We start from the raw sequence: 14792 nt of genomic DNA on the forward strand, positions 1-14792 counted from the left end.
CCTGTGCAGCTGTGGGACTTTGGTGGTCTCCTCTTAGCCTTACAAGGTTTGTAGGTTTTGGTAGGCTCTCAAGAGCGCTGGGAATGCTTCAGTGGGAAATAGTTTTTAAAATTCTGCCTCAGAATTGAGATATAATGTTACGCTCATAACTCACGATTTTTCTTTTACAACCTAGCCCTGAGGAGTTGTATCTAAATTCTGGAATTTGCAGTGTTCACTGTGCTTGGAAGAACTTCATGTCACAGAGAAGTATTCTGAGCAGATCACTAAATCATTCTATGTTTGACTCTTTGTTCTGTATTAAACTGACTTCTCATGACTGTGACAATGATAAATTCCTGGTCAACCCTGAACCTGGGCAGGATTTGCTTCAGCTGCATCCCTCTAAGTCTATGGGGCCTGATGGGATTCATCCAAGAGTACTCAAAGGGCTGGCTGGTGTCATCATGAGACCTCAGTGGTTTCTGGATCCTGGGAATCTGGAGACGTCCCAGGCTACTGGAAGCTGGCAAATACTGTCCCAGTTTTCAAGAAGGGCAAGAAGGATGGCCATGCAAACTACAGGCCTGTCAGTCTCACTTCAATGCCCAATAAAATCATGGAGAAGATTCAGTAAAGCTTTTGATACCATCTCTCACAGTATCCCTCTGGACAAAATGCCCAGCACTCAGCTGGGTAAACACATCATATGATGAGTGAGTGACTGGCTCACGGGTCAGGCACAAAGGGCTCTAGTGAATGGGGTGACATCACGAGTGGGTCCTGTCACTAATGGAGTTCTGCAGGGTTCCATCCTTGGCTCCATTCCCTTCAACATCATCATTAATGACCTGGACGCAGGTCTGGAAGGAATACTAAGTAAGGACCAGAAGAAGCACTAAGTTTGCTGACTATACTAAATTGGGAGGAACTGAAGATTCCCTCAAGGGACCATGTAAAGGCCTGCGTGATCACCGACCTTTAATAAAGACAAATGCTGGATTCTGCACCTTGGTATGGAGCAACCCTGGATGTACAGACAGATTGGGGAACGAGGTGCTGGACAGCAGCACTGTGGAAGGGAAGCTTGTGGGGGTTGTAGTTGAGCATCAGTCCACAGTGTGGGCTCCTGGAGCTGGGGAGAAGAGGGACAGTGCTCCATGAAAGTTTAGGAAATATTCCACACCCTGAAGTGTCAGTTCTGCTCTGAGCTGTGCCCTGATGTGTGAGGATCTGTGTGTTAGGTGATCCAGTGTGCAGGCTCTATTCCACAAGTCTGTTGTGTAGATGTCACACCAAATACATGGTCAATAAGTTGCAGCCAGATTCAAGTGTCTGGTTTTGCAGTCTGGAGAGGATTGATTTAATGGTAAGAGTTACTGATTGGATTTTTTTTTTCTTGAATCCAGGGTAAATTTCTTAATCAGAGTCATTAGAAGACACCACATACAATCAGCACCCTGACAACTGGAGCAATTTGTGCTTTGAGCTCTGTTACTTTTCAAAGCTTAGCTCATCTTAGAAAACAGCTGCCCACAAAAAAAAGGAATACCCCATTTCAGAGTTCTTTAATTCTCTGGGCAATGTTGAATGGAATTGTAATTTGCTGTTGTGTTTTCCTATTGCTTAATAATTAAACTCTACCAATAATCATGACTGGGATTGCTGGCAAAGTAAATCTGAATTAGGTAGTATGAAGAAATACTCAAGATATCTTTGCATCAAGTCCTTTTCTTCACCATTTTAAAGACTTCATTCTCTTTGAGTTAACGTTGGAGCTCGAAAATACAAGTCTTTGCCATAGAAAACAGCAGCTAAATCAACATTGACAATCTTGCCAAAGACAATGAATCTTTCAAATCTCTTCCTATTTACTAATATGTCTTTATGATTCTCCAGCTAAACAATTCTAGTTTCCACAGAATTCACAATTCCACAGATTTTCTCAACATCATAAAGAATACTTTCAAGAATTCATAATGTTGTCTAGAGCATTGTTTCTTTACTCAAGGACATCTAAGCCATTTGCAAAGCTTCCTGACAGAATTGCCATATTTTGGGTGTTTCCTGTGATGGGAACGTTGGTCAAGATATCTGACAGATTAAAGCTACTGGTCTTTGAAGTAGATGTCACAGATGTTCTTTGTGGTCACTAGGCAAGAGTATTTCAGAAATTAAATAATTGGGGAGGAAAAAGATACAATGGAAAAGAGAGTAATTGACAAAATGGGAAGAGAATTCTCAGTTTTTTCAGATACATCTGCTGGAGTCACAGATTTGAGGGGGACTCTGCTCTAAGTTGTCTTGGAATGCAGAGAATTTATCTGACAAAATAGGAAAGAATTTTCCACAGCAAAAATTTGGGTTAACATTTTGTTGGTTCTGGTTCATGCCATTCCACCCATCTTGTCCTTTCTTCAGCAATTCAAAACAAATCTGAGTTTCTTAGTCTGAGACTCTCCTTATAAAAAAAATATTTCTTGTTCCTTACCCTGTTGCACAGCAAGGCATGGGTGCATTTAAATATTGTTGGTTAGCAGTATCTCTGGTAAACCTCTGTTTACTTACTGGCCCATCTAACTTTATGTACTGATTATTTACAAAATACATGGTTATTTCTGGAACAGTTAAGGTGCAAGAACAGCTTTTTATTTTCCCATTTTACTCTTTATTTGACAAAAAGTCCCTGTCGATCTCTGTGCTGCTTCCCCAGGCTTTCTAGCAAGTGTCAGAAGAGACCCTCAGGCTATGGCTTTTGTTGTAAGGGTTAAACTACGGTTCAGGCTTACTCAAAAGAGGTTCACCACGTGCTGAATACATTGTCCTTTGCCACACTGAAAGCAGATTGAGAAGACAAATGTGCAAAAAATGGCTAGAGAACACAGCAGAGTAAGAGCAACCAGATTTAGCTATTTCTGTTCTCTGTTGTGCCTTCCACACACCACCAGGCAGGCTCAACACAATCTAACTGTGCTTTTTGTAAACTTGAGCCCTTCACTCTAATATTGCTCCTACCCTGCCATCTTTATTGAAATCTTTCCCTCAAGTTAAAGAGTTCTTTAAAACTGACCTCTCAGTCAAATATAAGCAATGCTTTCTTTCACTGATAACCCATTCTCTGGCCCATACAATCTTAATCAAGTGAACACTGATAGCACCAGTGCTATCCTAAGTGTTTTTCCTGGTTCCCAGAAGGATGTCTACACTGTGTCTTACTTGTCTACAACTCACTGGGCACAGTGGGCTACGAGTTTAGTTGTTGTGCTGCAAAAGGCTGTAAACCATTGGCAGTGAAGTCTTCTTACAAGTGCTGCTGTTTCTAGTCCCTACAGACAACTTGGTCTGTCTTGGCAGTGGAAATTCAAATAGGTGTGTTGCTAGAGGACACAAAGTAGAGAGTGAGGGTTCGGATCATCCAGCCAGAGGTTTTTTCATGAGGAAAAAGCCTTTATTTTGGCGTTTTTCAACCCTTTTTATAAGGTGTTCTGATACAGGTTAACTTGATTGGTGGAAGGAATAATCCCATCCTCATCCGACTGGTGGGACAAGAGAAAAACACTCTCAGAACATTTGTGTCTTGTGTCTTTGTGTTTTGGGAAACCAAAACCTTGTTTTTCACAGTAGACCTTGAGAAAGAAAAGTTCCCAAAGACTTTCCCTTGGGAACAGATTAGCCCCTGAGAGCTTGAAATTCTCTCAGGTTCAGAAAATCATGTCCACAATAGGTGAGGTTTCCTGTGCTTGGCAGTTTTAAGGTAGATTGGTATCTGATCAGTTCAGCATTATGGATGCAAATTTAACTACTTGGTTGGTGCTGGATAATAATCATTAAAGACCGCAGAGTTTTAATTTCTCCTCTTAGAAGCCCTACAAGATATGGAAAAATTCTGATGTAAATGCCACAAACAGAAAACTGAGATAGGAGAGGAAGGGGAACTGCTTATAGGCCTAATCTTAGGCTAGCAAGGCCATTCCAGGTGCCTCTGCAGCCAAAGGGAAAAAATCATTCTCAAGGCAGACAATGGGATCCCGTCACTTGCCCCTCAGCAGCTCTGTTTACGGCATCCCTTCCCCAGGGCTTGCTCTCCTTTCCACACTGAGCCAGAGCTGGGAGTGGATATCACTCCGTGCAAGCCCAACAGTTAACAGAGATGTGTGTGATGTTAATCCAAATAGGAAAAAGAAAACAGCCTTAGAGCCAAATAATCCCTAAAGTATTTCTCTGCACACACAGCTGCTTCACAAAGCTGTGGAGGAGCTGTGGGGATGGGAAAACAAAGGTGACAGGAGGACACGAGCCCAGAGGTGTTTCCACAGCAAGCACCACCAGGCTGATCCGTGTCCTGAGCGAGCAGCCGCGGCAGTGCCTTCCCGGCCTCTGGCTGCGTCTGGTTCTGGGCTCCTCAGAGAAACATGGAGCACCTGCAGTGGCTCCAGCAGAGGCTACAAAATTCATCGAGGGGCTGGAGCATCTCTCCTGTGTGGAGAAGCTGAGGGAACTGAACCTGGAAACAACAGGTTGGACTCGACTTCAGAGGTCTTTTCCAACCTAATTGATTCTGTTCAGCCTCGAGAAGAAAGGACTGAGTGGGCACCTCATCGATATCTGTAAATATCTTCAGTGGAGGTGACATAGGACGAACCATGCTCTGCTCGGTGGTGCCAAGCAAAGGGACAAGAGGCAGCGGGAAGAAGCACCAAGTTCCACCTGAACGTGAGGAAGAACCTCTTTACTGCGCAGTGACCGAGCACTGAACAGGCTGCCCACAGAGGGTGTGGGGTCTCCCTCACCGGAGATATTCGAGAACGATCAGGACAGAACCCTGTGCCATGTGCTCTGCAATGATCCTGCTTGAGCAGGGAGTTCGGAACAGACGACCCGCTGTGGTCCCTTCCAGCCTGCCCCATCCTGTCCCGATTCTAGAGGGAGCAGAGCCCGACCCGCGGTTCCGCCGGGGCACGGCCGTGACCGCCCGCCATGGCCACCCCCTCAGGCAGCCCCGGCGCGAGCAGCAGCTCCAGCAGCAGCATGACGTCACCCCGCGCGCAGGGCGCATGCGCGACGTTGCGGCGCGCTGCCGGGCCGCCCCCCCTCAGAGAGCGGCGGGGGCCGTTCCCAGAATGCCGCGCGGCGCCGCCCGCCCCGCGCCGCCATGGAGGCGGCGGGCGCAGCCGGAGATCCCGGCCCCGCTCCCGGCGCCGCCCGGCCCCGCTCCCGCTGAGCCCCGCGCGCCCCTCGCCCTGCAGCATGAGCGGCAGCGGCGGCGGCTCCTCGGCACCCGGCCGCTTCGCCGACTACTTCGTCATCTGCGGGCTGGACACCGAAACCGGGCTGGAGCCGGACGAGCTCTCCGGTGAGTGGCCGGCGGCGCTGGGCGCGGGGGCGGCGGGGTCCGGCCGCGCTGCCCGCCCGCGCCGCTGCCCGCCCGCTCCGCCGGGAGCCCCGGGCGCTGCCTTGGGAGCCCGTGCCCCGCCGGGAGCCCCGGGCGCTGCGGCTCCCCGGGCATGCGGGAGTGCCCCGGACCGGGGTCGGTACAAGTGCCCGAAGTCCCCGAAAGCCCGGCAGGGCAGCGCCGTGAGACGGGCCGGGCAGAGCGCGGTGTGTCGGTGCGGTGGCATCGCGTTAGATCGTCTCAGCCTCGGCGGCGATGTCCTGCGCTGTCTTCGGAGCCGCGTTGCGTGTATCAACTTTAGCCAGGCATTTGAGACACACAGGCGCTCTTAAGGAGTCGGATTTGGGAGAGAAAGCGAAGACAATTCGCGTGTTCAGTGTTAACTTTTTTTTGTAGCACAGGGTAAGAATTCTCTTGCGGCAGTATCCGAAAAGAAATCGGATTAGGAAGTGATTACTCTGCTGTTAGGTGAGAATGTTCACACCAAATACACAACTAAACCTTATCAGTCTAGACTACACCACTGTTGTCATACCAGTGTTTTTAACGTTAAAACCAGTTCTGTGTTTTAGCAGCACCTCGCTTCAGCTTTAGTCTTACTGTACTGGCCTCAGTTAAATCAGAGTGTTGCTTAGCATCTCCAACTCTTCGGAAAGATGAAGGAATGTGGTGGTGAAAACCTGACCTAACATCAGCTGATTCTGTGTATTTTAGCTCTGAACTTGACCAGTAATACATTCTCTCTCCCTCAACCTCGATTTTTTTTATTAGTTCGCTTTTATAAGGTGTCATGGGTTTTTTTACATCATTGCATTTAAGCTGTTCGTTGCTAAATAAATTCTTGTTCGTAGTAGAGTGGAATTCGTGTTATTAGAACTGACTTCTTGCATTGGGCTCTTCTAAACTTTTTCATTTAATAACTTCAAACAAAATTTCTTATCTGTCCCTCAGGCTGAGCAGTACCTTACCCTAAGAGAATTCATGTTTGTCTAATGTTAAAGTGACTGTAGGCTACAGTTTGAGACTTGAGGCACTGCAAATTACAGTATTGATTTAAGAAATCTAAGAGAACAAAATGCAATGCAATTTCATTGAGATATGTGAAGGTTTTTTAAAATGAAATGACAAGTGAATGAAGTTTATAGATCAAAAACAATTAACAATATGTTAATTTTGTGATTAATTTGCTATAAACCTATTTGTGGAATGTGGTGCAAAACACACTCAGTAATGCTCCCTGTTCTTGATAGTCACATGAATAATTCTCCTCACATAATTCAATCTAAAACCAGCAGTGCATTACTTTGGGCTAGCTAGCTAATAGTAAACTGGAAGATATCAGTGCCTTTTAAAAAATATTCTGTCAGAGTGTGCAGGTCTGAAAGCTGGAGCATGATGTTCTTTCTGTATTTGCTTTCCTGGTCAAGGACTGCATCTGTAGTGTATAAAACTGTAGTGTGTGATATGTCCTGGTCTCTGCTGCTCCACCATCGTTCTGGAATGGTGTTACTTGTGACACGGTGTGGGGTCGGGGGGAGACAGATTTTTATGTGATTTGAGAAAAGATTTTAAAAGAAGATTGGGGGGAAATTTCAGATAATGTCACAGCATAAGGGCTAGGTGGAATTCGGGTGCGTTTTCTTGAGTTTGTTGTGTTATTAATAATGCATGATAGTGTGACTGATAATGCTTTCAAAATGTGTCTTGGGTTATAGCCTCCTCCAGTGTCCACTGATAAAAATGGAGAGAGCCTCTGTTGATTTCAGTGGCTTTTGGATAAAGCTTGGAAACACTTTGTACTTCCTGGAAGCCTTTCTTGTTTGAATGAAAGGGTCATTGTGTGCTGTTTTTTTCCCCCCTCTCCCTCTGATTTCTGCGCTGCAAAATAGCTTCTGAATCGTCGTACTGTTGAAACAATTGGCTTCATAAGTGCCCATTGTTGGGAGCGGGGCCGGGGCTGCGGGGCCGGGGCTGCGGGGCCGGGGCTGCGGGGCCGGGGCTGCGGGGCCGGGGCTGCGGGGCCGGGCCGGGCACGGCGGGTCCCTCCGGGGCTCTCCTGCGCCAGGGCTGCCGCTTCCAGCCCGGCATGATGTCATCGCCACCCCTCCGCCGCAGGGAGCCGCTGCCACGGCCTCCGGGGGTGCTGCCGGCACACTTTGTTCTCGGCAGGCTCGTGGAGCCGCGCGTTTCAGGTGTTCGGCCTTAATATCGTGGTACAGCGTTTTCTGCAGACTTGCAGATGAGGCATGAGCTCAGGAATGGATGCTTGGTCTAGTTACTTTGTTTGAAGAGACACCTCTGATGGCGTTTTCCTTTTGTACGTTGGAAGCTTACTGAATAGCGCAGCTGTAATGCTTTTTCCTGAGAAAGTTGGCTGGCTGATGGAAGAGGCACAGAATATGTATATATGTTTGTTTTCTATTAATGCAGTGAGAAATCCTGTATTTAGGACTTGCAGTTAGCACAGGTTAAAGAATCTCTATTGCTACATCTTTTTATTCCTAAATTCAACTCTGGGCATCCGTTCTTTTTTTGATGATTGTGTTCCCACCGGGGGACTTGCTAAAGGACATGGAAAATATTTGCTAGGTGGTAGTAAAACAAAACAAAACAAAAACCTCAGAACTGGATGAAGCTTAAGCTCCAGCTGTTAAGCTGGATGAGAGAGGAACTGCGGTGCGCTTCCATGTTTCCAGATGGTGTTGATACGCCAGAAGTGATGACAGAAATTTATCATTACACTGCTGAGGTCTGTCCCAGGTAAATTTCCTTCACACAGCAAACCACAGAAGGGTTGAGGTTGGGAAGGGACTTTTGGCAGTTGTCAGGTCCAGCCCTGCTGCTGAAGCAGGGCCAGTCTAAGGCCAATTGCCCAGGACAATGTCGAGGTGATTTTGGGTATCACCAAAACTGGAGACTCCACAACCTCCCTGTGCAACCTGTGCCAGTGCTCAGTTACCCTCACTTGGAAAGGTGTGTCCTGATGTTCAGATGGAACCTCTTGCATTTTGGTTTGTGCCTGTTACCTCTGGTTCTGGCACGGGATACAGCCTGTCTCCATCATCTCTGCACTTTCTTTTAGATATTTATATACACTGGTAAGATTATTCCCTGAGCTTTTCTGTTCTGCAGGCTAAACAGTCCCAGCTCTCTCAGCCTTTCCTCCTGTCCCTTATTCATGTTTGTGGCCCCTTGCTGCACTCTCTCCACCGTGTCCATGCCTGCCCTGTGCTGAGGAGCACAGAACTGGGCACAGCATTCCAGCTGTGGCTCCTCCAGGGCAGGATCACCTCCCTCAGCCTGCTAGCAATATTTTTGACTAATGCACCCCAGGGTACCACTGGCTTTCTTTGGAGCAAGGGCACCTTGCTGGCATTTGGTCATCGTGGTGACTGCCTGGAAATGATGAAATACATCACCAAAAATCTACTGTATGTAATATAAGGTATTGTAATGCTGCAACATTGAGATAGGATTTCTTAATTTAGATTGTACGACTGTGCCCTGGAAAGGTAATGAGAATGAAGCTGTGGCTCATCTTTCAGCTGGAGTCTTTTATCTGTTGAGTTAATCAGATGTGATCTGAATGATGGTGGGAAACCTTGCACTATATGGAACTGTTGGGATTTTAATGGAAAATAACATGGACCAAAAGGATTTTCTTTCCTTTTTCTCCTCTGTGATGTGTTAAGCTTTTAGCAATCACTTGTCAACAGAGTTTGTTTATTATGCAAAGCATCAACTTGCCATTGCCTTACGTTTATGTGAAATTGTAGTCTTGGGGTTGCTTTTACAAAATACAGAACTCAGACCCGAATATCTGGAACTCATGTTCTAATTAAAAATCTTCTGTTGAATGTATCGTGGTAGTCTTGAATGTTGTATCATAAAGATGATAATAGTTATTTCAGAAGTAGCAATATTACAAAGGAGAAATAGTGTAAGGAAAAAAAAAGGTCTATGATCTGTGAAGAAAAGATTGATGATTTAATAGTAGGATTGTTTTTAAAATAAGAAGAGTAGGACCAATGACTAATCTGTCACTTGTACTTTTTTTCCTGCCTTCCTTCCCAGTTTGAACTGTTTTTTTAAGGCTTGATCCAAAAATTATTTTATTCAGTAGATGGACTTAGGTTCCTTTGCTCAAATCCTTATCATGGTGCTTTGAGGTGTCCACCTGATCATGAGCTTCATCCTTAGAGGAGAATGAAAACAGTGTTAGGTGAAGCCCATTTATGCAGGAAGTATCTTTCCTGTAGAGACCCTTCATGAACCTTTTCAGAGTTCACATTAGATCTGCTTTCACTCTCTTATATGATGATGTGATACAATTTTAATGATTCTTCCTCTGTCATACCCTTTTTTTTGCATTTTCTTTTTAATGGTGTTGAGACAAGGTCTCTGTGCATGTGGATTAAGTAGCGTAACATGACTGGTTATGAGTAAAGCATCTCTGTGCTACCACAGGAGCCACTTGATTACTGCTGGTGTGTGAAAAGAAGGTGATACCTGCTCTATAATATTCACCTAGCTCCACTCAAAATTATCCTGACAATCTCATATTAGAGAAAGTGTTTCTCCTCACCAGAAAATCAGAAACCTTGTCTCACCTCATTTCTCTGTTGGTAATTGAAGTGTCATTATTATTCTATTTTGTTGGCCTCAAATTTAAAATGACATCTTATCTTCATGCATTGTTAGGGGTTGTTTTAATGGAATTCTGTATCAATATAAACTTTAAAAAAATGTGTGTGATGACATGATTGAAGGCAGTGGCCACATATGTAAGACAATAAATTGTTTAGTGTTTTGGAATTAGTGTAATAGTTCCATTGTGGTATTCCAAGAAGTAAGGCTGATATCAGCACCTGTGTGCCTTTCCAAGTTCAACACACTTAAATACTTGCAGACTTTTATTTTGCTGCAAAGGTATTTCTAAGGGGTAGCTAAAAGGAAAGAGGAGGAAGAAGACAATTTAATTTAAATCAGCAGATATAATTTTCTGACTGACATTTGACCTGTTTTGTAGTTTCTTCTGTTAGGCATTTTAATCTCAGAATTAAGACATTTGGGGCAGGAGCCAGCTGTGATTTTTGCAGTGGAGCCCTTCTGCAATACTGTTTTTTTCCTTGGGTAAATACAGCATGTGAGTAAATTCCTCTGTATTTGGTGTAGTGGTGGTACCAACACTTGCTGCAGAAGTTAATTGAATTGGTGGGAACTATTGCTTGATTTTACCAAAGGCTGAATTGTTCTGTGATTGTAGGGTTTTGTTTTTGGTGTTTTTCTTCCCCCCTTCTTCCTCTCTTTGTCCATGTGGATGGTATCCATGCAAGCTTCCCACAGTTTCCAAAGGGTGCCTCTTCCCTTGGAGATTCATTCTGAAGCTGAAAGGGAGCTTTTGCAGTTCCTTTGCTTTCCTGGGATTGCTGACAAGGTGTTCCCTCTGTGGGAGCCCCTGCAGTGGCCCCAAGGCTCACAGCACACCTTGTTTCACACAGGTCACTGTGCACAGGCAGCAGATAGCGACAACTTTTGGCTGGGCTTACATGGGCACATGTGAAACGTTTTAATCCAGATAATAGCTTATTCCACTCTTCCCTACCCCCTCTATCTTTTCCCAAGAAGCTGGAACTGTTTGACATGTTAGAGTGCCAAAAAGGTCTTTTGTCTCTTTGGGAACTGAGGCAGACGTGCTAGGGTAGCTGATATGTAGAATAAAGAATGGCAGAGCTGATGTAAGAGGGAAGCAGCTGTACTTTGCTGAACTACATCTGAAGCCACAGTTTATTGGTGATATTTCTGTAATGCCAGTCTTGTCATTATCATATTGGTATTTTAGGTCAATTGAACGGTGTGCTTTATGGACTAATCCCCTCAAAACCCACAAAAACTCTTCAGTCTCCCTTCTGTATTCAGCTATAAATTTGGTTTACTTGGAAGGCTCTTTGGCAACATGTGGGGGAGGAGAAAGGGTACAAGTTCTTGATCTGAGAATAAATTTAAGGTACTAAAGCAGTATCTAAAGAACTAAAGTTTACAACTCTGTTTTTTAAGCCTTTTAAAAAAGCCATAGGAATTTCAACTTACTAAGGCAGGGCATGCAAACATGGGTGCATTTGGCTTTTTGTCCATTAGGGTTTTTTTTGTTGCTAGTTTGTGTTTTCCCATTGTTTTTGGGAATTTTTGCAGTTTATTTTGCTAGAGAGAGGCTACACAGAGCTCTTGAGTGGATTGTATGGGAAACACTGCCATTTGCAAATAATAGCTTTTTTCCCAATTAGAAATTCTTCTAATTGTTGATTCTGAGGTTACAAAACACCACAACTGCTTTTTATCTGCCTTTTGACTTAGGGAAGTCCTACTTGAGTGTTCTTGGTAATGAATTCTCATACTTACCTTTTGAATTCCCACTGACCTGGGGGGCTCATGTAGCAGAAATGATGCACATGAAGTGACAGTGTCAGAAGCAATTACTTACTGATGCACACTGTACAGTAATTACTCTCTCAATTTCTTGACAACCATTTCAGATTTGTGGCTTGTAGTCAAGTTTGCAGCGAACTGGAATTCTATCCCTGTGAGGCTTAAAACATTATTGCACAGAAAAATTATCAAGCATTCCAGCACAAACTGTTGAATGATGTAGAATTTACTTGGAGTGTTTTTGCTCAAGGCATGTTTCTTAGTCTTTCCAGGAAAATGCTGCTTCACTTGTGATTTCATGGGCAGGAGCCCATTGGTTTAAAACTTTCCTGCTGAAGTGTAGACTACTGGCTTTTTAATTTGTGTTCTTTTGTTTTTTACTGGCTGTACTATCAGCCACAGTCAGGTACAATGTGTACATCTGTACTGAGTCATTTACATATGGATACTGAAACATTTTGAGAAAGAAACTTTATCTTGTGTCATGAGTAAGCAATCTAAAGACAGCATGGCAGGCAGAAGGAGCCTTTTCAGAGAAAGCAACATTTCATTATCTGAGTGAGGAAAAAAGGTTGGTTTTACAGAAACAGATAACTTTTCACATAGCTTCAGGTGAGTTTGGAAAAGTTTTTTTTTTTTGCAATATAGGTATAAACTTTTAGGAGCTTCTCTACTGTTTGCATATATTACTTGAATATATTACTCCTCCTAAACTTGCTACTTTCAGCAAGCTCCCTTGCCAATTGTTGTTGCCTAATTTTGGCCCTCAAGCCCAGCACTGTCCTACTGAGCTGCCTTTAGAGTTGCACTGGGGCAAAGATAAGTCCCTTAAGTCAACAAGGTTGGTGCCAGCATAAGGCTGTCATGTCCCTTTCTGTCTCTTTTATGTGTGGGTTCTGGGAAATGTAAACTCTGGGAAAAGTAAACTCCTTTTAAAATTGAAATGTGAAGTAACTTCTTCAAAAGTTTTGCTGAAGACTGGTAAAATTTCTGTTTGCCAGTATAAATTCTGTTTCTCAGAATTCTTTTGGCAGAGATTTTATGGCAGTGCAGACCAATCCAAGTGGAAGGTGTTGTGGTCTCTGTCCTTACTGAGATCTCTGTTTATGACCTTGACTACAGTGGTGATACACAATTGTAAGTGATTAACTTGGACCTGAGACTTCTGTTTTCAGGTCTTTGTTCTTCATGTGCTAATCAGATTTTCATGTTGAAAACATGAGGGCTTTTTTTTACCAAACATGAATTTTGCCTTGTAGTCAAGAGAGGTGAGCTTGATAGCTTGGTAGGCTTCCATGTGAAAGGGAGAGAGCTTAGGAGGCATGAGTGGTGAGACAAGGAAGGATACAGCCAGAGCAGAGATAAACTTTGGAGTTTGTCATATCTGTTGACCAAACTGGCAGCACATCTGATTAATTTTGATTAGGAATCACTCCTATCAAGCAACTTGACTTTCTTACAGGACTTTTTTTGTTGTATTTGGAAAGGGAACAGTCCTTATTAAGGCAAGTTACTGCAAAACATTATTTTCAAAGGTTAGATAGTGAAGTGAAACATTCTGGCCAGGACTGGTAGACTGAAATGACTGTATAGCTGATCTTTCTGTATTTTTCTGACCTCTGTATGTTGAAATGTGCTGAAAGACTTAATGTGTTCTTTAAAATATGTTTTTCCTTTTCAATGCAAAACCTCAGTAATATCCAGGAAATACTTGGTTAAAGGACTGGTCAAGTGCTTTGATAAGATTTGATCCTTATGCTTTGACACAGATGTGTTTCCATCAGTTCTCAGTGCCAGAGGGCTATGTGAGCACAAAAAGTAGGGGCATTTAACTGGATGGGATGTGTCACTGAGAAAGGAGACCATGCTTGTTGGGAAGAGCTGTTTGGAATGGTTGTGCTCAGGCTTTCCTGAAGAGTCCCACTGGATCTGCCAGCCTTAGGGGGGGAGCATGAGGAGAACAGCTGGTTTCTATATTAAATACGCTTAAAATATGCTTGTCTCCACTTCTGTTATATATTTCTAGTACATGTAAAAGAATTGTGTTCTATTCTGAAGGTAAGCCACTCTTTTCCTTTCTTAGTGTCTTCTGTTGCACATATTCCAGATCTATTGTGTAATGGGAATAGTGTGTCCCCCCTGACCCCCGTGGCTGAGAACACGCCTTCCATTGAAATTCTGAGGCCTGCTTCTGTTGTTTAGTTAGAAACAGACCTAAATATCTTTCTGTAAGTCTTTTTGCTTGGGCTAGAACAGTAAAGTGATTTACTAAAGCAATTCTGGTTTTAAGACCATTTCATTGAAAACTTCTGCTAGACAGTCTTGATTAAAATACATTGTATTTGATATTGTCCATCTGCCTTCCTGTATTACATACTAATGAGTACAGAAAAAAAACCAGGAAAGATAATTATTTAGCATGTTTTTAAAGATGCAAGCTGAGGACTTTTGCTAGATTCTTGATGGTTTCTTCTGCCACTACCCTGTCCTGCCACTTCCTTGTCCCACCTCTTCCTGCCTTCCTTGAAGCAGTACCAGAACAATAAAAACAAAAGCTTTTGGTTTCCTGACCTTACAATCACAGAATGCAGATGGCCTCAGCTGTTTTTCTGTGGTGCTTTAAATTCATTGTTGCAGCATTTGAAACGATTCCCAAGTGTGTGTGGCAATATGTTTTGTTATCAAGTAGATGAATGCTGAAACTTAAATGATGAATGGGTATCTATTAACTCCTAGATTTTCATTTGCCATGAAGGGCTTGGAAGAATTTACCTATCAAAGGAATAAACAATTATTTGTATCTGGGAGAATTTACACTGAATATGCAGTTAGCAAATTGACCTCTTTATTTATTTCATTTTACAGGGAGTTTCTTTGTGTCACAGTTTTTGAGACACTACTGTTCTTGAATTTTGGAAAGCAAAAGACAATGGGAAAACAACAGGACCTTTAACAGTTAGCAAATTTAGGATTAACTGTCTTTTTTGTCTCTCTC

The 14792-nt window shown here is 43.6% G+C and overlaps 1 protein-coding gene across 12 annotated transcripts in view; it reads left to right on the plus strand.

Moving 5' to 3' along the window:
* The first annotated feature begins 5064 nt into the window (after window positions 1-5064).
* The window catches only part of DENND5A (DENN domain containing 5A), a 62249-nt gene continuing 52521 nt past the window's right edge, over window positions 5065-14792 (plus strand). For 10 of the 12 annotated variants that reach the window (XM_086892015.1, XM_086892016.1, XM_086892021.1 and 7 more), the window contains exon 1: window positions 5080-5332. In XM_086892015.1, coding sequence (XP_086748141.1) covers window positions 5227-5332 — 106 coding nt within the window. In that variant the 5' untranslated portion in view covers window positions 5080-5226. Of the gene's footprint in view, window positions 5333-14792 lie in introns of all 12 variants that reach the window. The other 2 variants (XM_086892023.1, XM_086892024.1) reach the window with 2 other exon arrangements.

The sequence above is a fragment of the Cyanistes caeruleus genome, chromosome 6 (genome assembly GCF_971803275.1).
Source record: "Cyanistes caeruleus chromosome 6, bCyaCae1.hap1.1, whole genome shotgun sequence".
Classification (NCBI taxonomy): domain Eukaryota; kingdom Metazoa; phylum Chordata; class Aves; order Passeriformes; family Paridae; genus Cyanistes; species Cyanistes caeruleus.